General features: G+C 34.0%; 9 protein-coding genes across 11 annotated transcripts; 2 read left to right on the top strand and 7 right to left on the bottom strand.

Annotated features, from left to right (window-relative positions):
- The first annotated feature begins 67 nt into the window (after positions 1-67).
- Positions 68-1,205, top strand: LOC124433568 (alpha-endosulfine-like). Its single transcript, XM_046983356.1, has 3 exons — positions 68-236; positions 338-424; positions 662-1,205. Exons 1-3 carry the CDS (start codon positions 180-182, stop codon positions 824-826), a joined length of 309 nt encoding a protein of 102 aa, XP_046839312.1. The 5' UTR covers positions 68-179; the 3' UTR covers positions 827-1,205.
- On the bottom strand, positions 1,142-3,419 carry LOC124433562 (very-long-chain (3R)-3-hydroxyacyl-CoA dehydratase 3-like). The gene is made up of 11 exons (XM_046983350.1): positions 3,212-3,419; positions 3,039-3,112; positions 2,894-2,951; positions 2,706-2,824; positions 2,561-2,636; positions 2,373-2,483; positions 2,134-2,261; positions 1,951-2,063; positions 1,759-1,865; positions 1,550-1,681; positions 1,142-1,296 (listed from the first exon to the last, which is right to left on the bottom strand). Exons 1-11 carry the CDS (start codon positions 3,336-3,338, stop codon positions 1,202-1,204), a joined length of 1,140 nt encoding a protein of 379 aa, XP_046839306.1. The 5' UTR covers positions 3,339-3,419; the 3' UTR covers positions 1,142-1,201.
- Positions 3,420-3,466: 47 nt separating this feature from the next.
- On the bottom strand, positions 3,467-8,949 carry LOC124433560 (ceramide transfer protein-like). 2 transcript variants are annotated; one of them, XM_046983346.1, is made up of 14 exons: positions 8,548-8,949; positions 7,935-8,051; positions 7,485-7,592; positions 7,234-7,417; positions 6,583-6,824; positions 6,246-6,338; positions 6,065-6,160; positions 5,900-5,968; positions 5,625-5,714; positions 5,473-5,541; positions 5,328-5,391; positions 4,378-4,598; positions 4,113-4,239; positions 3,467-3,848 (listed from the first exon to the last, which is right to left on the bottom strand). In XM_046983346.1, the coding sequence occupies exons 1-14, from the start codon at positions 8,785-8,787 to the stop codon at positions 3,721-3,723; spliced, it is 1,848 nt and encodes a 615-aa protein (XP_046839302.1). In that variant the 5' UTR covers positions 8,788-8,949; the 3' UTR covers positions 3,467-3,720. The 2 variants fall into 2 exon arrangements, with proteins under 2 accessions (XP_046839302.1, XP_046839303.1); XM_046983347.1 differs by having other exon boundaries at positions 7,234-7,414.
- Positions 8,950-9,026: 77 nt separating this feature from the next.
- On the bottom strand, positions 9,027-10,343 carry LOC124433564 (sperm-associated antigen 8-like). Its single transcript, XM_046983352.1, has 7 exons — positions 10,178-10,343; positions 10,035-10,100; positions 9,813-9,955; positions 9,643-9,725; positions 9,535-9,566; positions 9,397-9,459; positions 9,027-9,326 (listed from the first exon to the last, which is right to left on the bottom strand). Exons 1-7 carry the CDS (start codon positions 10,253-10,255, stop codon positions 9,204-9,206), a joined length of 588 nt encoding a protein of 195 aa, XP_046839308.1. The 5' UTR covers positions 10,256-10,343; the 3' UTR covers positions 9,027-9,203.
- A 6-nt stretch (positions 10,344-10,349) lies between these two features.
- On the bottom strand, positions 10,350-12,557 carry LOC124433569 (tetratricopeptide repeat protein 24-like). Its single transcript, XM_046983357.1, is given in 4 exon segments — positions 10,350-11,518; positions 11,630-11,848; positions 11,928-12,189; positions 12,192-12,557. Coding segments are annotated over 4 exon segments (1,893 nt in total). The 3' UTR covers positions 10,350-10,472.
- A 17-nt stretch (positions 12,558-12,574) lies between these two features.
- Positions 12,575-13,684, bottom strand: LOC124433566 (tubulin-specific chaperone A-like). Its single transcript, XM_046983355.1, is given in 5 exon segments — positions 12,575-12,842; positions 12,917-13,003; positions 13,234-13,280; positions 13,283-13,338; positions 13,504-13,684. Coding segments are annotated over 5 exon segments (336 nt in total). The 5' UTR covers positions 13,560-13,684; the 3' UTR covers positions 12,575-12,752.
- A 30-nt stretch (positions 13,685-13,714) lies between these two features.
- LOC124433563 (secretory carrier-associated membrane protein 1-like) lies at positions 13,715-16,430 on the top strand. The gene is made up of 10 exons (XM_046983351.1): positions 13,715-13,884; positions 14,460-14,564; positions 14,634-14,732; positions 14,801-14,839; positions 14,949-15,015; positions 15,085-15,213; positions 15,367-15,529; positions 15,600-15,701; positions 15,774-15,902; positions 15,976-16,430. Exons 1-9 carry the CDS (start codon positions 13,843-13,845, stop codon positions 15,835-15,837), a joined length of 810 nt encoding a protein of 269 aa, XP_046839307.1. The 5' UTR covers positions 13,715-13,842; the 3' UTR covers positions 15,838-15,902; positions 15,976-16,430.
- LOC124433561 lies at positions 16,300-18,192 on the bottom strand. The gene is made up of 5 exons (XM_046983349.1): positions 17,902-18,192; positions 17,285-17,837; positions 17,114-17,214; positions 16,870-17,054; positions 16,300-16,746 (listed from the first exon to the last, which is right to left on the bottom strand). The coding sequence occupies exons 1-5, from the start codon at positions 18,185-18,187 to the stop codon at positions 16,411-16,413; spliced, it is 1,461 nt and encodes a 486-aa protein (XP_046839305.1). The 5' UTR covers positions 18,188-18,192; the 3' UTR covers positions 16,300-16,410.
- Positions 18,180-20,376, bottom strand: LOC124433565 (protein LKAAEAR1-like). Of its 2 annotated transcripts, XM_046983353.1 has the most exons (7): positions 20,282-20,376; positions 20,071-20,178; positions 19,909-19,988; positions 19,761-19,832; positions 19,629-19,686; positions 19,425-19,547; positions 18,180-19,350 (listed from the first exon to the last, which is right to left on the bottom strand). In XM_046983353.1, exons 1-7 carry the CDS (start codon positions 20,294-20,296, stop codon positions 19,285-19,287), a joined length of 522 nt encoding a protein of 173 aa, XP_046839309.1. In that variant the 5' UTR covers positions 20,297-20,376; the 3' UTR covers positions 18,180-19,284. The 2 variants fall into 2 exon arrangements, with proteins under 2 accessions (XP_046839309.1, XP_046839310.1); XM_046983354.1 differs by lacking the exon at positions 18,180-19,350 and having other exon boundaries at positions 19,434-19,552.
- Between the last annotated feature and the right edge of the window lie 2,659 nt (positions 20,377-23,035).

The following is a 23,035-nucleotide window of genomic DNA, read 5'->3' as shown; positions in this document are numbered from 1 at the left end:
ACAGATCTTCATTGGTTAAAATTCAGAAGTCGTGAACTGTGAACATGCAAATTCAAGACATGCGCAAACTGTCTTCTTGTAAAAAAGTGGGAAAAAGTGAACTCGATCAGGTTTAAAATAAGTATTTAAAATTATACAATTATTAGTCTCAGTCATCGTCTATCTGTCTGAAAACAAACATGGCTGATGCTAAAAATCCAGAAGTGAAAAGCTCTGTTGAAGAAAAACCCAAGCAGGTATGAAAGGGATTTTAATTTGGAGATTCATTATCGACGGTTGTTTTATTTTTAATACTCGGTATAATCATCTTCAGTTTGTTTATGTAATTTCGGTTTAGCCATCGGAAGATGAGAAATTGAAGGCTAAGTACCCTGGAGGACTGAAGAAGAATTTTGCTCAAGCAAGGCTTCAACATCGTGGAGGGGTAAATATTTTAAAATTATTCTCCGTCTGTCATGTTATTGCTAATTATTTTAGTATATTGCGAAACGCATTTTTATTTAAATTCATTTGTTTGCTTCATTGTGATTGTGCACGTTTATGGCTTAAATTTAGGCTTGAGTCTCGCGTTAGACCCTTGTATTGGTCAATACACTGACTCTCAAGGTAGAGTGCGTATGTTATGTGCTTGTTGTAACAAGAGCAATTTTAATTCTTCTAGGTGAAGTACTTTGATTCAGGTGACTATCAAATGGCTAAAACGAGCAACAAAGGACCTCTTGCAGATCTTGGTGCTGCAATTCCTAAACCTGAAAATATTCCTCATAGAAAACAGTCTGTTCCTAGTAAATTAGCTAGTCCAACATCTGTCAGCGTGCAAGATTAAACTTCTGCCTGTGTATATTGCATTAATCTGCTGCTATGGGATAAAAATGGTGAAATGTTACATGGCAAGAATCTGTGTTCAAGTTCTACAAAGATGCACTCCTTATCAAAAGAAAAACAATTGTACATTTATAAATAAGAGAACACAGACAATTATTTGTGCATTTAGTGCATGTTGAGTTTAACATTAGATGTTAGCCTGAATATAGGACAGAGTAAATTAGCAATTATGACATGTTTTTTGTTATTTTATGAGAATTGTTTAGTAAGCTGCACTAAGAATTAAGTCAAAAATAGCAGTACTTCATTGAGAACATTTTGTTTGTGAAACTATGTTATAGTTTTAATTTTTTCTTGCTAACCTCTAACATTACCATTAATCTTTTTTTGTACTTTTTAATTTTCTTCTGGCACCTCTACCATATTTCTTTACTCTTAACCTCCACATGTGTCTAAGAAGGTACATACCACCTAGGAGAAAGGTTTTTGTTTATGACATCAAGAGTCACCAGTGCAAACTCACATAATAATATCAATCATCATTCAATGAAGCAGTTAAAAAAATGTATTTATTATTAACAAGTTATAGTGCTTTGATTTTAGAGATAATAGGTTCTCCACCAATACCAAGTAAAAATACCTAATTTCAACTGCTATAGCTACATGAACAAATGACTTAAAAGGCATTTATGGTGTGTGTTAACTAAAGATGCACGAAACATACCTATCACTAAGAAAATCATATACATTCTTAAAAAAAATGAAAAGGGAATAATGATATTCCCAGCCAATTTCAAGGACAGTGACCAACGTTTAGACACATCAAATAAGTTTGCAGCTTGGTAAATAAGAATTCCTTGAAAGAATAGAACCACTTTTCATACACAGGAATGAACAAGAACATCACAAGCTAAGCCATAACAACAAGCATACCTTCCATAATAAGACCAAGTGGATATAATGGGATCCACGCTGTATATCGCAACCAAAGTAACCACTTTGGACAATAACCAATGGTTTGAAAGAAATAAAAAGGATATCTAAAAATATCGAATTAAATGACAGCTAAATTGAAGATGAAAAAATTCAATATATCACATTCCATAGCTAGCTAAAATGACTTGCCTAACATTCTCACTAAGTGACCATGTAAGAAATAGCACAACAACCAAAACAGATTTTTGTAGTTCTTCGTGAGGAGTTATGGCCAGGAACAACACAAAAAAACGACCAACACTCTGAAATATTAGTACTTTATATGTGATAACAGTATCATCAATATATAGCATGTACATATTTATATTGTACCTGAGATAAAGGTGCAAAGAAACCTGTATGGACAAGTTTAAATGCCGCATTTATAAACTCAAGAAAGGAGACAATTTGACAAGTAGCCAACAAATCACTGACAGAATCATAAATAGTGGGAACAGCATCTAATAGATTGAAACTGATAAGTTTTAGACAAAAACATAAAACTAGAAAAATATTAAGCAAAGAAATAAAATTAAGCAAGAAGTAATTTAATTAAATAGTTCCTTCCTGACCTTTGCCACGATAGAAAAGTTTAATCACAACATAAAATGTGATATAAAAGAATGCAATGCCTTGGATGATGTTGTAGATTGATAAATAACCTTTGATGAGAAATTGCTTCACTAGAGTGAGGGTAAAGATTTCAACTTGAAATTGATTGACACAAAAAAATATATACATAAAGTAGATTTCTTTTAACCTTCTTCTTCTGCCTCTCTAACATGACTGTCAAGTTGACTTTCCATCTCCTTCTTTCGCTGTTCAACTGATATTTTCTGATTGGCAAATGTAAATTTATGTGTCTATGTTAATATAAATGGCAAAAAATATGATGAACATCTTACTGTAATCTCATTCATCATCTCCTCTTCCTCCGATTCATCTTCACCACGCCATCTATCAAAATCAATCTTTAACCATCCAGGTTTTTTCTTGTCCACAAGTAATCTATCCCAGTATTTTCCTGGGAAGAGATAAACATTTTATGTGTTGATAAACATAAAATATAATAGTATTCATAAGATATCAATACCTTCTTTCTTTTTCAATGCTATTGTAACACACCGGTCATTTGTTTTGTATTTGGTGAGCTACACCAAACAAAAAATTAAAAAAGTACAATGCATTGCTCAAGGATTTGTAACTTGTGAGTAGTCCCTGTTTGGTGGTCATGATACCTTTGGGTCAACCTCTTCATAAAACGAAAGATCAAGAGAATAAATGTTTTCCCCCTGGGCTCCAATACCACAAGCTAAAATTGAAAAAACATAAATCACAATCAAAGGAAGGTAGATATGCAATAAAACTATAAACTACTCCGAGAAAACGTGCATTAATAATTACCTAATACCTTCAAAATTTAAGCTTTTTTCCTGCACGTCTAAGACGTTCACTACTGCATTGCTCAGCTCAGCAGTAAGATAAACCGCATTGCGATCCTGTGCCCATTTCACAAAAGGATTTAGCACGATTGACATAATTTTAAAAATTAAATCACCGCTTTTTGTCAATGCTTGAGCGAATACCAGATGTCAGACTCGACATGGACTCGAACATGAAACCACGCAAAATTCCCTCACCCGCGTGTAAATATGTGATAACAACATTGACTGGATAGATAATATTTAATGCAATTTCTTCAACTAATAAATTATCGCCTTCGTGTACATAATTTGTAAATGAATACCGCATAGAATGGTAACGTGACGTTGAATTTTACATTAGAAAAATTATTTTAGATCTTTTTCAAAGATTGCTAGCTAACAAAAGAAATCTTATAGGCATAAGACACAAAAGGCGAAAGAATAAATCATATCATGACCGAGGAAAAAGACGTGACGAGGGATCTTGTTAAATGCGTTATAACATGATATCTTTCTCCTTAAAAACAGTCTGGCAAAACGTGCCAATCTTGCGAAGAAACTTGGGACATTCTCGTTTTGAAACAGCGCGAACAACGGAAGGTGGCGCCCAGCCACCAGGATTAACTAAACAGAAAAAAGTAAAATTCATTGTTTTGCTATAAGGATGACCATAACATCAGTAAACGTACGTAAGACATAGAGGAGAGCTATAGCTACATTGCATCGAATGTCATAAGTACGAATGGGTTGGATCAATAAAACAATTGCGAGATTTATCATCTCTATAATAGTATTTTTACTTTATTATATTTGGAACCAATGATACCAATCACAAAACCAGATCATCTAGGTATATACACACATCACAAGATAATGATTACAGCATACCTGTGCAACTATAGGTAATTTTACAAGAGACATGATCCCTCGTTAGTTCTTCCCCTTCACTCCTCGGAGAAATCATCGTTTGACAAAAGAAGGCAACATTACAAGTTGCGCGAACATATTTATTCACCTCGAAGAAAATACAAAATACCATGTTTCATAAAGGAAAAGGATTTAGGACTGAATATCGTAAATGATGCTAATGGATATAAAAAACGATATAATGCAATGGTTACCATTCATAATTGACAGAATGCCTTAAACTTACTGGGACAGCTGGGTGATCGATAGAATAGTTAATGGATAGCCAAGGATTACCAACTTCATTTTCTAAACGTTCTAATGTGACATCCGATGAGGGGATTTCGCGAAGGTGAGACATGAAGACAGTTTCCCTTTGTGAGGAAGGCCACACACGTTTGTAGACTTGGTGGAACAACATTGTGCTAGGTGAAAATATCTCTATCACTTTACAAACATCCAGTGTCGCTGAAAAAGAGAAACATCAAAGATTGGTGTTAAATCGAAGAAATTAAATCAAATCATACCCTAAAAAGCGAGTAACTAATTAAATCGTGAAAACCAGGCCTTTGAATTAGCAAAGTACGTATTAGGTCGACCTTTTTAAAAATAAAATAGACTTAAATAGGCTACATACAAAATTGCTCAAAATGGAGAAATCAAAAACAGTTTCGTAGTCAATAACAGTATATGTGTAAGCTTCTAATAAGGACTATGAATGTTATGTCATGATTTTTACACATTGTCAAAAGTTGGGTGATATATTCTGCTCTTGGTTGCTAACAACAAATGGAAACACAGTTATAGGATCGTGTTAAATATTCTACATTCACAATATCCACTATTGTCGCCTGTCTTCTTTCGTTAAGTCTGTTTCATGTCATTTTCGCTAAAACGTTGGTTGGGAATACGGATAGGATGATATAGCAAAATATTTTTATAGCAAATTCCTTGGAATATATATTACTGTGTATAAGAACATATCTTCATACAATAATTGTAATAAAATTTTCCGCACTCTTAATTTGAATTGAACAATTACAGGTCGGCAATTTTTCGGCGTCCTGACAACACGACAGGTGCTGATTGCCGACCTGGAAAATTAATACTAATTAAAAAAGAAGTGAGTTCATCAGTAATTATATCATGCACATAATGAACGTGAACAAAATAGGAAAACTGCAAGACATAACTTACTGTCCCAATCCATTCTCACGTCTTTATCAAAGAAATAGTATGTCATTTCTCTACCTGTAACTCCCTATACATAACATTAGCGATGAGTAAATCATTATGAAAACAAATATTGAAAAAAGGAAAGCGTAAGACATCCAAGAGAAACCTGTACAACATGGGTAGCCTTGAGAGGATCTAGGACGATTCCACCTTCCTCGTAGTCACGACGATGTACCTGATAAAATAAAGATAACATTATGATCTACGAAAACATGATATAAAATGAATCATTATGATATAAAGATTATTTCAAAGAACCTGCATCTCTCCATCCTCAAATACCAATGTCCAATTTTCGTCGACATCTTCTTGGATTACTTTCAAACTTTCCCTCACTTGAACATCAACCTTAAAGAGTGATCATTTTCATGCTGTTTTTTATGTAACTGATTGGTTACAAAAACAGTTGGCGTTTAAATCAGTAGAGCCAACCAATAAAAAAAAAGTTTTTATAAGAAAAATATGTTATTTGAAGATATGGTAAATCCGTATGCACTAAACCTTGTTCAGTAACATCAACTATAAAAACACACCTCATTTGAGTGTGGGTGGAATTTATCCGTGCATTCTGCAGGTGTTGTCATTTCACATCCATGAATATCCTAATGATTGCAAATGGACGGACAAAATTAATCTTTAATTAATGTTACCATGATTAATAAAAGATTATTGAAAAAAAATAAAGGTATTAGTAGTACAGTCTCATCACTCATCTCCTCTTCATCGTGTTTATCTAAGGCAGTTTCAACAGCATCGTAGAACTCCTCTTCATTTAACATCATATGAGGTCCTTCCTGCAGAAACGATAACAAAGCTCAAAAAAATTCAGCATACAAAGACAAGTAATATATATAGTAGGAATAAGTCATCAATACATACAACAAAATCTGGACCACTGACAAATGACTTCTTCTTAGCATTGACTAAAGCTTTCTTGTAATGTTCCTCTATCCTTTTACGTTTTTCAACCTCCTAAATTGTACCACAAGTACTTTTGAGAAAAACTTTAAAACTTACATTGTAAGCTTGTTTTCAACAGGCCTAATTTATTGTGATATTACATTGTAAAAAGATGAATGTAGTAAATCAACCTTCACTTAAATCTACACTAACCATCATTTGGTTGATGTTAGATGAAAGTTAATCAAGAACACAAAAGCATTTACTTTTGAGGATTTTTAGTACTGGCCAAAAAACACAACATTCACTAAAAAACCTTTTCATATTTTCGCTTCCAATGTTCTTCTTTCTTGGTCAAGAGATCAATGCAATGTGACATGGTTGCCAGTATTCCTGCTGTAGTTGCTTTAAATGTAATCGCTTCTCCCTTGAAGTCAATGGCACACCTATTTTGAGGTTTAGTTGAGCTGCCTACAGACATTGAGCGCTTTTTCATCAAACTGGATGGAGTTGGTGTTGAGGATAGTTCATCCATTTCATCATCAGCATCATGATCCACTTACATAAAAGGAAAAAAGTTGTCGATCAGGGTGTGAAATTTTGTTTTTTTTCAGTACATATGCTTTTAAAAGTTAATATCCCTCCCAATAATTCAGAATCTTATGCAATAATCTGGTATCCAAAACTCAGATACTTAGATGTAAGAGGATGACTTAATTAATAGAGATGAAATATACTCTTCATAAAGCATGTAGTGCATGAGTATATGGCCAGATCTACTATTGGTAATCCATTAAAGGAGTTGGCATCAAAACACATATTTTTAATGACATTGAATCCAATGAAACAACTTAAAACAAATTTACATTGTGAAAATTGGAAAACAAATAAAATTACAGTACCACATAATCAGGATAATGCATATTTCACACCATATTGAGCACCCTAAATCATCAATGCTATGTACCTAAATGAGCATCTTCAAACATGTCATCGTTCATGGTAAGGTCCGCATGATCATGAATTGAGCTTTCTCCCTCACTGGCTGCACAACTGTCAAAATATGTCTGCAAGGTATCAACTTGACGACATAAAATATCACGAAATGTTTCCATTTCCATTAACTTCTCTCGTAAACTATGTCCTTTCTGCTACAAAAATGACAAATGAGCATAAATATATTTCATGAGGTGAATTCACAGCCAAAAGTATTTCAACCTTAAATGACGATGATGAGGTTGATGATAGAGTTAAACTTGTCACTGAAGATAATGAAAGCATGGACGCATTCTTACGAAGATTTGTTTCTGATCCATAACCAGAATCCTGTAATGAAATAAGACATTCCAAGTGTTATCATGATAACAGATTAATAAAGATTCATTTTTTTCTTCCGAAAAAGAAATAGAAATACTAAAAATGTTCTCTCTCTTAAAATGTGCTAGCCACTCATTTATGTTCGAGGGGTTTGGTTGGCAAAATACGAGGATGTTGTCATATCCACCATCCATGAACTCTATAGTGGAAATTTTTATTTATCTGTGTAATGAAAACAAGAATAGCTGTGTTAGCTGTAAATCTAGAAAGTGATGTAGCTGCAGCAGCTCCCAATCGTGTGTGAGTATGAAATAGAATGTTTAATAAATGATAAACATGAATGATTTATACTTTAAACGCTTCCAACATATCGATCCAGGATTGGCGTTCATCAGGTTCTGCTGTGCGCAGGTAATATACAGAATCATTGACACGGACATCAAAACGACATTCATCAAATTTGTGAATCTATCAAAGTAAACATAAATAAAAAATGTTGGCCAATAGCATGTTACAAAGACTTGTATTGATAAACAGAATGAAATTAATTGTACATATGATCAAAGACTCTAATAAAAATTGCCTTTTTGAAACGGAAATACAAAGCTCAATAAATACTTTTGTTTTAAAGAATTCTACATGCCCAATATAGCATGATGGATATAATGACAACATTTTTATGATGCCTTGAGGTTAATATTGTTTGTGTATTTTTTGACAGAGTAATTTAACACTCTTCGTCGAAAACAAAAAGAATAAAGGTCAGTGAAATAGTGTTTGAGAATATTGACGGAAACGCCTCCCTTGAAACAACATTGTACAAATAAAAAATAAACACATTAGGAATGAAATAAGTAAGTTGAACATTCAATAATGAGAAAAGGAAACATAAAAATTAAATCAAGCGAGCGTGTACAAGTATTCACTTTTGAATGTTGTTGAATTGTTATGATACTTCACGCACCTCGATGACAGCCTTGCCAAGACTTAACGAACCTCTACAGCCCAATTCTCTGTCTGCTTTATTTTTGAAATATGCAATATTGCCATGCTGCAATACGACATATCTATCTTGCCATCCATGAATATAATTTGTCCATTTTGAAAGATATCCTTCTTTCTCAACTAGGCGCTCCTTTGCTAGGTTTCCAACTGTTTCATCATCATCTTCTTCAGAAATACTAAGGCTGTGCTCGTCCGACATAATTCTGCATTAAATCTATTCTTTCCCCTTTACTCTCACCCAAAGAGATAAGTACAATTAAAGATAGGGAAGACGGAAGCAGCCTAAATATTTCATGTAAACAACTTCGCACTCAAATGTCGATCGCCATCTTGGTGACGAACAGGTAGGTGGAAAATGAACGCGTATTTTAAGAAGAATGAGAACAAGTCTGAGAGATCACATGACAAGATTCTTTGACGCAACGACGCAGCCTTCACTTGGACTTTGCGCACTGATTAACATTGCGCGAACTTTATTATCTTTTTTGAAAGATACTGGATGAATGAAAAAATGGGAAACACGCTGTGCTGCTTATTTATTACAATGTATGCTGAAAACATAAATTTCAAAATGTTTCACGAAATATGTTTTATATTTGAATAAATTAAAATCTTTTACACGCCATCAAAATTCCATCTTTCGTAAGGCTTTAGATGATCCAGTTGTTGTTCGACAGGAGTGCTAAATGATGCATTTTTGCGAAATGGGGAGTCTTTTGTTTTAATCTGACTTACACCCTGCAAAAGAAAAGCGGTGGTATTAAGTTCTTTCTACATGCAAAATAATGAATGCTTGGTTCAAACTTACATGCACAACATTGACCTTTTCAGACCAATATGTCAGAGGTTGCTCTTTTACAACATCATGAGGCTGATAACAAATTGAATTTCAAGTTTGCTTAAACACAAGGTGAATTCTAAAGGCATTTAATTGTATTTTACAAACCATTTCTGGCACATGTTCAATTGGAGTAAATTCTGAAAGGCAATTTTAGAAATGTCTAAAAACAGTTTTGTAATAATGAAAAAGAACTTATGTTCAAACAATTCTAACCTTTCGAAAAAAAATCCTTTTTGGTCACTGATCTGTAATCAGGCAACTGGGGTGGAGGGTGAAACTCTTCTTGAACCTTGGAGCTAATATCATAAAAAAGAACAATAAATATCAATCAATCCATCCATTTTGTTTTTATCCATCATTTCATAAGCTGTCAGAGAAATCACCTTAACTTTTCAAAAAGCTGTTTCTCCAAGAGCTGCAGTTTTTTTCCTTTTGACTGAATGCCATTTCCAAAATGCTCGCGGTAACAATCTTGAGTCGTTGATAAGCTGTCAACACGTGAGCCAAAATTTGTAGTTAAGATACCCTGCAATTATGATGGCGTACTGATTACATAATTTATACTTATTATACAAATACATTTTTAAAAGCAAGCCTTTACCGACCTTATGACCATGTTTGTAAGGATAACATTGTTTTTTGTCATCTTCATCGTATCTCTTGCAAGCCCTCTATATATTGCAAAGAGAGCTGAGCTTATATAGTCAATTACTAACGCTAACCAAACGAGAATTTAAACCTAATTTACCTCTTCAACCCAATTTGCCAGCAGTGTTCTACCTCCAGAATTGTTTACTCGAATCGTATTAACACTGAAGTCTGTCATGATTTTAATCGTAGTTTAAAACAAAAAGACTGCTTCGAGTAATCGAATGATCAAAATAAATGACTTGTTGTCAAGGAAACGTGACACCCCTTACTTCGTTTTACTGTAAGTGTAATGAATCGAGGGCAAAAATGACGAATATTTGATAAACGACACATACTGTTATAACAATAAAATATACTTAGGACAACAGCATGATTACTGTTATAAAAATTGTTTACTGTATAACACAAACGGTTGATTTCGTTTTCTTAGTGTTTTTAGTTTGTAGAATGGTTTCCTGTTTCTTGTCCACTTTCTTACTCATTGAAGCAAGAACGCTGTCACGTGGTCCCGGCGGACAATTATGTAGATGTTGCCCCTCACTATTTATAGCATTTATGATGTCTTGTGGCTGTTCATATGTGTTATTTAGCTTATTTTTCTTCTCTTTCTGAAGTGACATTGATCCTGCTGGTATTTCATGTTGGCTAACTTTTTGAGCTCCATCATCTGCATCACTGGCATGCTCAAGAATGCTTGATGAATGACCAGAATAACTTGATATTGCATCAAATGGTGAGGTGGAAGCATCTAAGTGTTCATTACCTGAGAAAGTCTCATCAACATGAAGTCCCCTAGCAATAAACTTGTGGTTCTTTTCCCGTGGTCTCACATGACCAACTTTTGTGGATGACTGATTAGCATTACCATTGCTCAAAAGCTCACTATTATCTCTCATATTTTCATTGTAGTTTTTTCGATAGCCATTAGTATCTTTCAAAGGTTCACTTTTGGAAAATATTTGATCACTTAGGGCAATCTTTTCACTTCCTTGATGTCCTTTTATTGGATGAACATCAACATTTAAAATATTTTTTTCTTTCATCTTTAATTCTTTTTGTTGTAATCTTGGGGGATCACCCACTATCTCATCATGGTCATTGTTCACATGTTTATGCAATAGCTGAGCTTCTAAAGCATTTGATAACTTTTGCACTATTCTTTCATGCACATTTTCATTGTCTTCAACCCCACTGTAAGGAACAATTGTCAAGGCAGTTTTGAGGAGATCTACAGCCTTTTCATAGTTCTTTTGATGAAAGTTTATAGCTGAAAGACCTTCATACGCTTGCCATTGTCCTTTGTAATCCTGTGAATCTTTGGCAGCTTGAAGGGCATGGTTAAAATTCTCTTTAGATTTGCCAAATTCTCCTAATTGTCCATAAGCAAAACCTAGATTGCTGAATGAATGGCCTTGAGCATATCTCAGCAACAAAACACCTATAAAAGTGCACAGATGATTAAATGAGAAGATTAATTTGTACAACACAAATGCCAAATCTCTAGCTGTCTCCCAACATATAAGCTCAAATTGAGATCTCAAATATATACCATAGAGGTCAATGGCTTTTTCATGATATCCTATAGATTTCATATACTCTCCAATTTGATTATATACAGCACCAAGATTTTGATTCACAGAAGCCACAAGTTTGTGATCGCCAAGACCAATTGACTGCAGAAGTTGAAGAGAGTTTTCAAAATACTTGGCTGCACTATCATGTTGAGCAAATGAGGCATACAATAGGCCAATGTCACTGTAAACTTTAGCTAAAAAAACCCAATAGAATTACACTGTATGTAGATTGCTAGCCTCTATGTAGTTGTTAAAGTAAATTGAGTAATAAACCTTTAGTGATGTCTTCATCAAGTGAGTCAACTTTATGAACAAGATCTGTCAGCAAAGATTGACACATATCATCTTGGAGCTCAGCTAGTAGGGTTGCACGACTGCTTACTGCAAGTAATTCCTGTTTGTAATCTTTTAACTTATGAAACACTCTCTCTGCCTCCTGCAACACATCGACTGCTACCTTTGTGAGCCAACTGCAGCCAATGTGCCCCCCAGTTTGAGACAAGTCTCTCCCACCATGTCCAACTTGGAAAGCTCTCTGTAACCATTTAAAGCTGTTTGATAACATCCCTTTGCTTCGTAGGGATTACTTAATAAATCATAAGCTATACCCATGTTATAATTCAAGTCACTGAAGTTCAAAACACCATCGAAGTTTCTTTCTGCAGGAATGGCTCTAACTAAATATTGCAAGCCTTTGTGAGGCTCATTTCTTGCAACACAACACGCTCCAATATTGAAAAGACACGTTCTCAAGACAAATCCGTCATGGATCTCTTCAGCTAGACCTAATGCTTCCTTATATCTTGAATACGATGTGTTAAGGTCGCCATCTTGTAAGCACTCGTGTCCCTTTACTGTCAAGTTTTCTATCTGTGCAAACTTGTCCGTCACTATTTCTCCCATTTATATACAATCTACGGTTTTTAACATGAAATTCATTTTCTAACAGTAAAAACGAAATTTTTACAACACGAACGAATATTTCATACAGCTTGTCCTTAACAACGGAATGTTTACAATGACGTCAGGGCATTGAACTAAATACAACAGAGGGTTGATCAATGCGTCAGAGGGTAGTATCATATTTTTTAAATGTTTTCAATCAGTTGTATTTGCTGCAACAGCTTGCAGCAGAGTTTTTGCCTCATCGTATTCCTTACAATGTGAGAGCCCATTTTCAGTTTCTGCCTATAAGTAATTAAATTACAATGTATCAAAAAATGGCATGCAGTAGCTATGTCATCTGTGATAAAGAATTTTACCAATAAAGACTTGAGGTCGCCTATGGCTGTTTTCAATCTTTTGTTGGTATCTGGTATCATTATCTTTGATTCAGCCAAAACTTCTTTCTATAATTCAGGTACAATAGATAAAAACAATATTTCCTGACAAGTTTTCACTTTAAACATCATCCACATAAGTCATTGCATTTACAGCCTAAATTTTGTGAGATATGTGTGGATTTAAATTAGCATAACCGCAATAATATTTTATGTGTACACAAATGCATCATATGTATGAGGCCTAAATTCTAAATGACATGAATATTTGTAATATACAGAACTTTTAACCAGGCAACCTGTTTTCTGATATCATATTCATCCTTTTTTTCACTTTCCATTTTTTAACTTTTTCCTCAAGACTCTCCACCTCCTTCTCATACATTCTCATTTCTTTCTCAAGCCTACAAATTTCACAACAACATTAGGATTCTTTTTTATTAATGAAACTTGCCTGTGTGGTCTAGCTCACACAATAGAAATATCAGTAACAAATCAGTATGCAAATCTAGTACATTCACTTTTACTACTAGAGTAAAAAGGTGCTGTCAATGAGTGTATGTTACCACCTTTTAACAACATTTGTTTTAATTTTCATCTGTCTCAGTCGTGGATCAGAAGCCATGTTCTAGCGACCTGTTTTTGAGAGATTTCAAATTTCAAATATGAAGTTTTCAAAATTGGTAAAAAGCATTAAAAAAATGAACTCAATGAATAGTAATCATCGGAAGGCATAAGTATTAAACATGCAAATATATCTTTATGTTAGTTCCGGTCAGTGTAAATGACGTCACTATATAATGTTCTTGTGACCGAAGAACACCTTTCAACTTGTCGTCTTTCCAAATATCGCAAAATCTAAGCCAAATAGAGTTGATATTTCAGAGTTCTGGGTTTCAACACAAATTATGAATAAGAACCCATTCGAAGAAGACGAAAATCCGTTCGCAGTGAGTTTGCTGTTTGTGATTTCAAACCAAATTCTTTCTCATGCAAGGAAGCCAGTTCATTTAGTATAACATTGTATTTTGTTAGTTTCAGGTCACAATACTATACTTTTGCTTTTATAGTTTATATTTATTGATAGAGCAACGTTACGATAAATTTTTGTGACTGTTTACCTTACTAGGTACATTTTGATACATGAAAATTGATGTATCAGTTAGATAATTTTTCATATTTTATATTTGTGAAAGTATATCCAACAGATGTTGTGGTATTTTTCAAAAAGATGAACATGTAACAAAAACAGCCGTTTTTAAAACATCTTTGTTTCCGTGTTTGTGTTCATTTCTATTTCCATGAACACAATTTCATCTTGAATAGTAAGATGTCATTACATGACATACATATGTGTTTTTGTCATATCATGATACAATAGAATGCATCAAGAATTGCATTCCATATTATAACATTCTTCATTGGACATCACCATTTCCCTAGTACCTCTTACAAATCAGCTGTTGGGAATGTTTTTAAAAGTAAAAAATATGCAAAGGATTATGAACAATTCAACATTTTATAGGATCCATCTGTGACAAAGATCACTGGCACTCATGCAGGAGCAACTTCATCTGGGACTACTGGGTTTGAAGACTATAATCCATTTGCAGATGACAATGCAAGCAAAGTAAGTTGATTTGTCTTCTGTTAAGAAAAAGTTACTTTTTGGTTGAACAAAAGCATTTATGTTTTTTAGCCATCTGATTATTCTGATGTTACCATACCACCACCACAGCCATCAGAGCCAGCCGTCATTGATGCAAGACCTGAGCAATCAAATGCAGCATATAGTGCAGTTAGTGACAATGTAAAAATGGGCTATTTCTATCAAAAGGAATTAATTTCTTCAATCTTACCTTTTAGATTGCTGCTGAACAAGAAAATCTTGCAAAAAGACAAGAGGTTAGTGTTTATTCTTAATAAGTGCTCATGACATGTGGCGACTTTCAAATAATTCAATTATTAACATTTAGGACATGACCAAAGCATTTCAATTTTTTCTTCTTTTCAGGAACTGGAGAAAAGAGCAGTTGAACTTCAGAAGAAGGAAGAAGAATTGAAAACAATGAAATATCGAGGTAAATTGCTATTTTATTCCAAAATTTGGAAAATGTAAGCTAATATGAAATTCGTCATCTTGTTTTTAGACAGGAAGAACAACTTTCCTCCTTTTCCAAGTTTCTGTCCACTTCAGCCATGTTTTTTTCATGACATCAGTGTTGATATACCTCCTGACTTTCAGAGAACCAGTAAAATGCTTTTCTATGCATGGGAATGTAAGTCCAATAAAAATCGTAAATCCCAACTTTAATTTTAATAATTTCCAATATGTGTTAATGATATTATTATGTAGTTTCTGGAATGTGATTTTTTCATCTCATGTTTTGTTTTGCTTGATTTGAATTTAAGCATTTGCCTTTCTTTTGTAGTTTATTGTTTCACCATGCTGTACAATGTGATTTGTGCCCTTGCTTACCTCATTGAGGATGGTGGAGATGGATTAACTACATTCATAGTTGCATTGATATTCTTTCTGCTTTTTCTTCCTTGCTCATTTTGTTTATGGTATCGACCAAGTTATAATGCTTTCAAGTATGTTTCAAAGATTATATGGCACTCATAGTTTGTTTAGATTATGATTATTTCATACATTTTTTTCTAGGAATGACAGCTCCTTCAGCTTTATGGTGTTCTTCTTTATCTTATTCTTTCAAATTATTTTCAATGTTCTTGCTTGCTTGGGAATTGATAAGATAGGATCTTGGTAATTAATGTCATGCATCAGAGATATGTATGTTAGTGAGATTTTTTAATGGCATTTTGTTTTCTTGTTCAGTGGATTTATTAATGGATCAAAGTTAATGGAGAGGAAGACAGCGGGGGAAAAGTTGTGGGATTAATGATGATTGCCTGTGGTGTCCTTTTTATCATTAATGCATTGCTTGAGATATTCTTACTGAAAAGGGTACATCTTTTATTGACATATAACTCAGCTGCAGAGGTTAAATATTAATGCTTTGGTATTATCTTATTGTCAGGTTCACAGGATATATCGTTCTACTGGAGCTAGTATCCAAAAAGCTCAAGCTGAATTTGCTCAAGGTGCCATGTCAAATAAAACAGTTCGAAATGCTGCCATTTCTGGTGCAACTTCAGCTGTACAAAATTCTTACTAAAATTTGCACAAAAGTTTTACTTACAATATATGTGTTGTTAACATCATTGATGCTTGAAATGTGTCACCAGGAGTGTATGGCATGCTTTACAATAACTTTGTGATTGAAAGTAGCTCACAATGAATTTGAATTGTCATCTTATGTAAGGTAAAAGTGCACTCCAAAAAAATTAAAACTTCTATTAAGTCTCATTTAGTATTATTTATAATTATTATTATCATTTATTATTATTTAGTATCATACGTATCTAAATGAAACTTCAATGTAATTACATTAATATTTGTAGAATGTATTACATTAGTGTTTGGTGTTTTGTAGACCTTGCTCCTTTCCATACTCCGTCTGTAATGTTTGAAGATTTTTGTATTGAGTGTGATCAAGTTTATTTAAAAAATTTGGTAAATGGATGACACACCCACGATCATCATAATCACTGCAATAGTCAAGCATATATCTAATACAATTTAGGCTAATATCATTATCTGTCACATGACATTGCTTATAATGACATGGAGATAGTACATTAGCTCTATCAAAATCACAAGGCAATTGACTTATGGGTAATACTTCAAAAGGATTTTTTCCCTTTAACCTTGCTTTCTTTGTAACTTCCTCAAACAGTTTGAGATTTTCCTAATCCAAAAATGAGAAAATATGAATAATTTCAACTCTAGCTCATCATCAAACAACATTCACTGACCAATATTAAAATGAAGAGGCATTACCATAAAGCATATATGTTTCCAAGATACATACCTCCTTCAAGTCACCATCATCACCCATAGTCTTCTTTGCATTTGGGTCTTTATCGGTCTCAAAATCATAATTGCTCATTAACACTTGTTGCTCCTTACAAGTAATCATTGGCTGGTCGTCGCTAACATTTTGCACCCACCTTTCATAATCAGCCAAAATACCAGCAAATGAATCTTTCACATGCCCTAAACAATCATTGTCGTTTAACATTTTCCTGTTTAACCTTGATATTACGTTTGCTTACCTGTCTTGCCTTTATCCTGTAGAGGCATAGCAGTTCTATTACCATTCTTTGGGCAAGGTTTTGATTTCCACCATAATGCAACAGCTTGTTGTCTTCCTGGTCTTCAATAAAGGCAGAGATGAAAAGCAATAAAAATGAAACTACCATAAGAACAATAATTGATTGCATTACCTAGAATAGACATGATGCCACCACATCTGAGGTATATATACCATATCACCCTCATTAACATTTGCTTTCACATAGTGGATGTTTTTAACTCTTGGATATTTCTCCAAGTCCACTGCTGAGACATTTAAGTCCAATACACCTAGTACCCTGGAGTTATCTGCATATAAATCAGCAGAATACTCAGGCGAAACCATCAATACCTCTTTATGACCCTTGATAACACAAAGCAGATTTTCATCGGTATCCAAATGCATGGTGGATTTTGTGTTACCCTGACTGAACCAGAAGTAGGATACAAAGAAATATCTGTCCATCTCTTCGCACCTTAGACAGAGTGGTAACACAATCTCTTTTCTCATATCAGGTGTGACTTCATCGACTAAATATCTGTCTGCTTTTTGATATACTTTGAGAAAATCCTTCAGCTTCATTGCTTTTGGCAGATTGAACTTGTCGTCATCTTTTGTTTCCATATTAAACAACACATCACCATATGTGGAATTAAGGTAGTCATCAGACCAGAGTTTGTATGCTGGCCAGTCTTTTACTGCACCTGGATTTCATATGAAAAGTTAATGGTTTATGCATTAATAAGTCTCCAAGCAACAAGTACTTACCTTTAATTACAACTGGTCTATGTTTAATGACATACTTCATATAGAAGTCTTTTGGTGATATCATGAATGATAGTTCTTCCACAATGCTTTCTGGTGGTCGATGAGAGCCAAATGGTTTCAAGTGACCATTCTTAAACATTTCTTCGTCAGTTAAATCTTTTCTCACATATTTTGCTGTTTGCTCATTATTTAGATGGCACAAATTAGCATCATTTGTTGTACACGTTTCACCATTAGCACAAACACGTTGTATACAGAGACACAGTGTCAGAGTAATATACCACATCCTAGATTTTATTTCAAATGCCTCTCACAAGATCAAGCACTATATTATGTACACATTTATTTGCATTTGCACAGTTTGCTTTCTTAGAATTATAGTTAACTGCAAGTTTTGAATACAGTACACGGTGCAGTTATCCGCATTCAGCAGTAAGAAATGATGAAAATAATAGACTTCCTGTACACGTAATACGTACTAAATAAAGAATTACAACCCTTCACGAAAATCTATCTACATAACAATGCATAATAAATTCACTTTGTAACCCATACTATACTAGCCACATCATTTTGGGTTAGTTACTTCTTTTACTTCTATAATTACCATGTTCAAATTCACGAAGATTTACAGACTGCAAAGCAGCCATAGTTCAGTGACGTCATCAATAGAGGGCCAAGCAAGTGGCCAAAACTGGACAAGATGAAAGTTTTAGGTGAAGGTTAATGACTCCAGCCAGTTCAGGCAGATTGAACTGGGCTTTTTCCAGTGATCCACATCAATTTCATTCACAGAGAATGATACATGGCAAATGTTAGCAATTAAAAAAACAACTCTTTACATAAAGTCTATCCATCGAAGCACCAGCATTTCAGTAATAATATATACTTTTCAGCACCACCTGAGATTGTTGCCACCAGTATTTATCAGTCTATCATTATTATTGCTCTATTTTTGTGATGAAAGACAATGACAACTTTAAAACAAAGTCAAAAATGTACAATTTCAACTTATCATGTTTTTTTAAAACATACCTTTCTGATTTATCTTGTGTATTTGGAATTTGATTATTCAAATTGTCAGCTGTTCCTTATTTATTAAATGACATACATTACCCTTCCTCAACCCCATCTAATAAAATATGATGCAGACAAAGCCACATCTTCTTTCAAAAGAAAAGCTTCCAGAAGATGTGAATGAAAACTTTTGGATAGCTTGTTCAATTTTTGCAATTGTTTTTATTTAACAACACACCAGTGTCACTGCTGTTAGAGTTGGTGGAAGCTAATGCAAAAACAGTTCTGGTCAATAAAAGCCAGTTTTCCTTTCACTTGGGAGGTAATGTATACTAAAAGATGCCCTCTTCTTCCCCACTAAGTGTGTCAACTCAGCAATCGATTTGTTGTTAGGTTCAATTCATCTTCCAGTAACTCATCAACTCGTGAAAGCTAAAGTAAAAAACAAAGATTTGAAATGTTGATTATGTTCGTCATTTGTTGGTGTTATAATAATATGTTAATACCTCATCTTGGCCCAGTAAATCTCTTATCACTATATTTTCAGTATGAGGAGGTACAAGGCACTGTAATCGAACTGCTTTAATAGCTGAAGGCTGACATGCTATCAAATTGTTCATTTCTGAAGCCTATTCTTGTCAAAAGAGATCCCACATTAATCATGATGACTTTGTTGAACATGGTAAAGTCAGTATAGTTGGAATTTATACCTTGTTGTTGGTATAGCGAAGTCTCATCAATCTTATGCGATTACGAGCTTCTGCAGCTCTGACATTCATAATAAAAAGAAAATTAATCTATATGATTGTATTCAACTGTTTGTACATTCCTAGTTTACTTACTTCAACTGACCAATAAGTACTGCGTGTCTTTCTCTTTCGTCATCTTGTAAGTTGTTAAACGTTTCATATTTTCTGTAAAAGAAAAGCAAAAGAATACAAATCAAGTTCAATCACAGCCATCTGTCGCACAAAATCTTATTTAACTCACGGTTTATCTTTTTTCTTTTCATGAATCCTCCTGCGAGCCTCCATCATTGCCTGTGTTGCTTGCTTTGAAGCATCTTCATACTAAATGTAATTTCACGAAGAACTCAAAACAAATTCTGAAATAAAGGCTTGAGAGTGTCAGAGTGATGCTAAGACGACTTACTGCTAAATAGCGACTTCTTTGTACAGGATCCAACTTTTGCAGATCCTTTTTACTAAGTTGCTTCCAATTGCGTGCTTGAAAAGCTTCTGTGGAGCGAATTTTAGGCAACTAGATATATAAATAAACAGAGAATTTATACTTTCTATGTCAGTCGGAAATAAAGTTGAAATTTGTCTTCAATTGAATAATGAACAAAATTTGTTCACTTTACCTTAACATTGGACATAGCAGTTTATTTTTTGAGCAGTATTTTAAATATTTACATAAATAAATAGAGATTGATCATTTTTTACCTCGAGTCAAAATCACTGAAAACAATGTATTGCTTATTTTTGTTGTCATGGTAATGATCAGCTGATTCGGAGGATTCCAGATCACCGTTCCTGATATAAGATTTTTTGAAGTACTATGTTTATTCAACAGGACAGAAAATCTTTGCTCTTCGAGTGGATCGGGAATCCAACCCGATAACCATACAATGATTAAAATCCCTACTGCAGGTCCCAGGCATAGCCACCCTTTTTTGTTATTCTTTAGAACGATTCTCTAAAATGAGGGAAACCGGCGTATCGCCGGAGGAAAACCCTCAGAGATCAAACAAGCTAAGAAAACCAGTTGATGGATGCACATTATTTGGGATCACTTTATCTATTTTACTAGATATCTTTACAAGGATGTTTACATTGTTTAAGGCCTAAATTATGTTTACAAAATTTATTAGACTGCCTTTATTTTTACAAAGTTGTTGAAAGAGGTGATCATTAGGCAATATGCATCCTTTATAAAACCGAAACCTCGTGTACGCCATTTTTAGGCCGATATCATATCAGCTGCACCGTTTGTTTGTTTTTTTGTTGCCTATGCGTATTCTTAGTTAACCCTGTTGATCAGTGGCATGATGAAATAACCGACTTGAACTTGAACATCTACCTACGAACTGTGCTAAACAAAAATGATTAAAACAAACCTTTGAACGAAGAGACACCTGCAAAGCAACGTTAGTACTCGAGCCGAATGGGAACTTAATAGATTGGGAACCGCCTTCCTGGGCCTTTATACATTACCAAACGGCGTGCCAACCAATCCTTCTTGTGTCCAACACTCGATCACCTAGGTACCATCATGGCACCATTTACGATTATTTCTACCTGGAACTACATTAAATGTGTCGGACTAGTTCGTCTCTCAAATCTTCTTCCATGCATAAAATAAATGAAGATCAGTTTGACTTGAATTTGAGACGAGAAAACCCAATACATCATTAATAATTAAACTATCTTCCTGCTCTGACTTATTTTTCTTCAAGTTAAATGATAGCAAGTCATTTAACTTGGACATGCCACTGTCATATAGCACTGATTTTGTTAACTGTTTAGCAAAAGCAATGCCGGCTTTCATGCACCTATTCTGCTTTACTGTTCATTAAACCAAAAAGACAGTTTTGTTGCATATTCTTCCTGATGATGCAAATCACTCATCTTTTTTTCAAAAAGATTTGAACATGTTACCATATTTTTCTTCATTTTCTAGAGTTTGATGAACATTTCAAGAACGGGAAAAAGCGTGAAAATCGTTGATGAAGCATCATCAAGCAAGAATATTTCATGCATCTATGATTTTAAAGAAATTTTATTTGCGTTGCAATATGCAATTTAATTTAATTTGCGCTATGCTTGCATGCCGAATTGTGCGAGTTTTAACAAAATTTCTTTCTAATTTCGAATGCGATCTGTAATTCGGATTTCGCCATATTTTGTACTGAAATTTTCTGGTTCATTAGCATGCACTCCGTAGTTTAGTTGCAAACGTTGCCCTTTTATTCATGCATTTAGAATTTTTATGTTTAGTTATGGAATTATAAATATTAAAAGTAAATATACATAGTATAAAGAACTAATACACACGACCAAAACTCAAGGAAACCCATGCTTATTTCCTTGAACTTAGGGTCGTGTATCCTGATGATCAAAATAATAAAAAATTATGAAAGACAGTTTAAGACAAGTATACTGTTTTGATTGTTTTACGTTAAGCAATGATAATCTTACATTACACGACGACAGTTGTTAGATAAAAGCTTTCGGCAATGTAAGATGTATCATTATTTGCAGACAGACATTTTGACTGCAAAAAGCACCGCACAACGCACAAACTGTAAGAGAAAAACACTAATAGGAACTAAATGAACAACTTACTTTGTTTTATAACTCAGCCGATGTTCAATCATCTTCCTGTTAGTGCTGATCACCAGGATTTTAACTAAAATACTATAAACCTCAAACCTGAATCGTTGTCCTTTGCCCACACTTGTAGATTAACGCAGTCCTCTACTGATTAACCCAACGATGTAAATCCAGTTAATCCACGACAACCATAATACAGTACATGGAATTCAGGACAGACGTGAGTTAATCTACGATGGTTGTTAGTTGTGATCATCGACAACTATGATTCAATCAACGACAAAAAGGATGGGGTATATGAATCATAATGTGCCCCCATTGTATTCTTTCTTCACTACAAAACAAATTGAAAGGTTCTAGATCATACGAATGTCTTAAGAATTTTCGAAATGTGTACCATTATTTACAGAAACGTGACACAAAAACCCATATTAATGATAGACCTATAGTCCAAAAACACAATTTATTTGTTTTATTTTGAAAATTTTATTTTGAAAAATCATACATTCTGTGAAGTTTTATGCCAGTCAGTGTAAAGAAGTTCTTTGCAAGACTAAACCTTACCAACAAACAACATTCCAATTTCCAAACTATTCAGCTTATTTTTTGGTTAATCATAATAAATTGCTTTTTGCCTATCAAATTTCCATTTACGACATCGTCTGCTCGTAATGTAGCCAACTGTAAAGATTGGTCAATAAGCAAAGATAGTCATAAATTACCTATAGATTGGTTGTCCTAAGCAAACCACTGCTTCTTCTAAACTTCCAGCAGTGTTGTGA

The sequence above is a fragment of the Xenia sp. Carnegie-2017 genome, unplaced genomic scaffold (assembly GCF_021976095.1).
Source record: "Xenia sp. Carnegie-2017 unplaced genomic scaffold, XeniaSp_v1 HiC_scaffold_13, whole genome shotgun sequence".
Taxonomy (NCBI): Eukaryota; Metazoa; Cnidaria; class Anthozoa; order Malacalcyonacea; family Xeniidae; genus Xenia; species Xenia sp. Carnegie-2017.
This window is presented reverse-complemented; position numbering and strand designations above follow the sequence as displayed.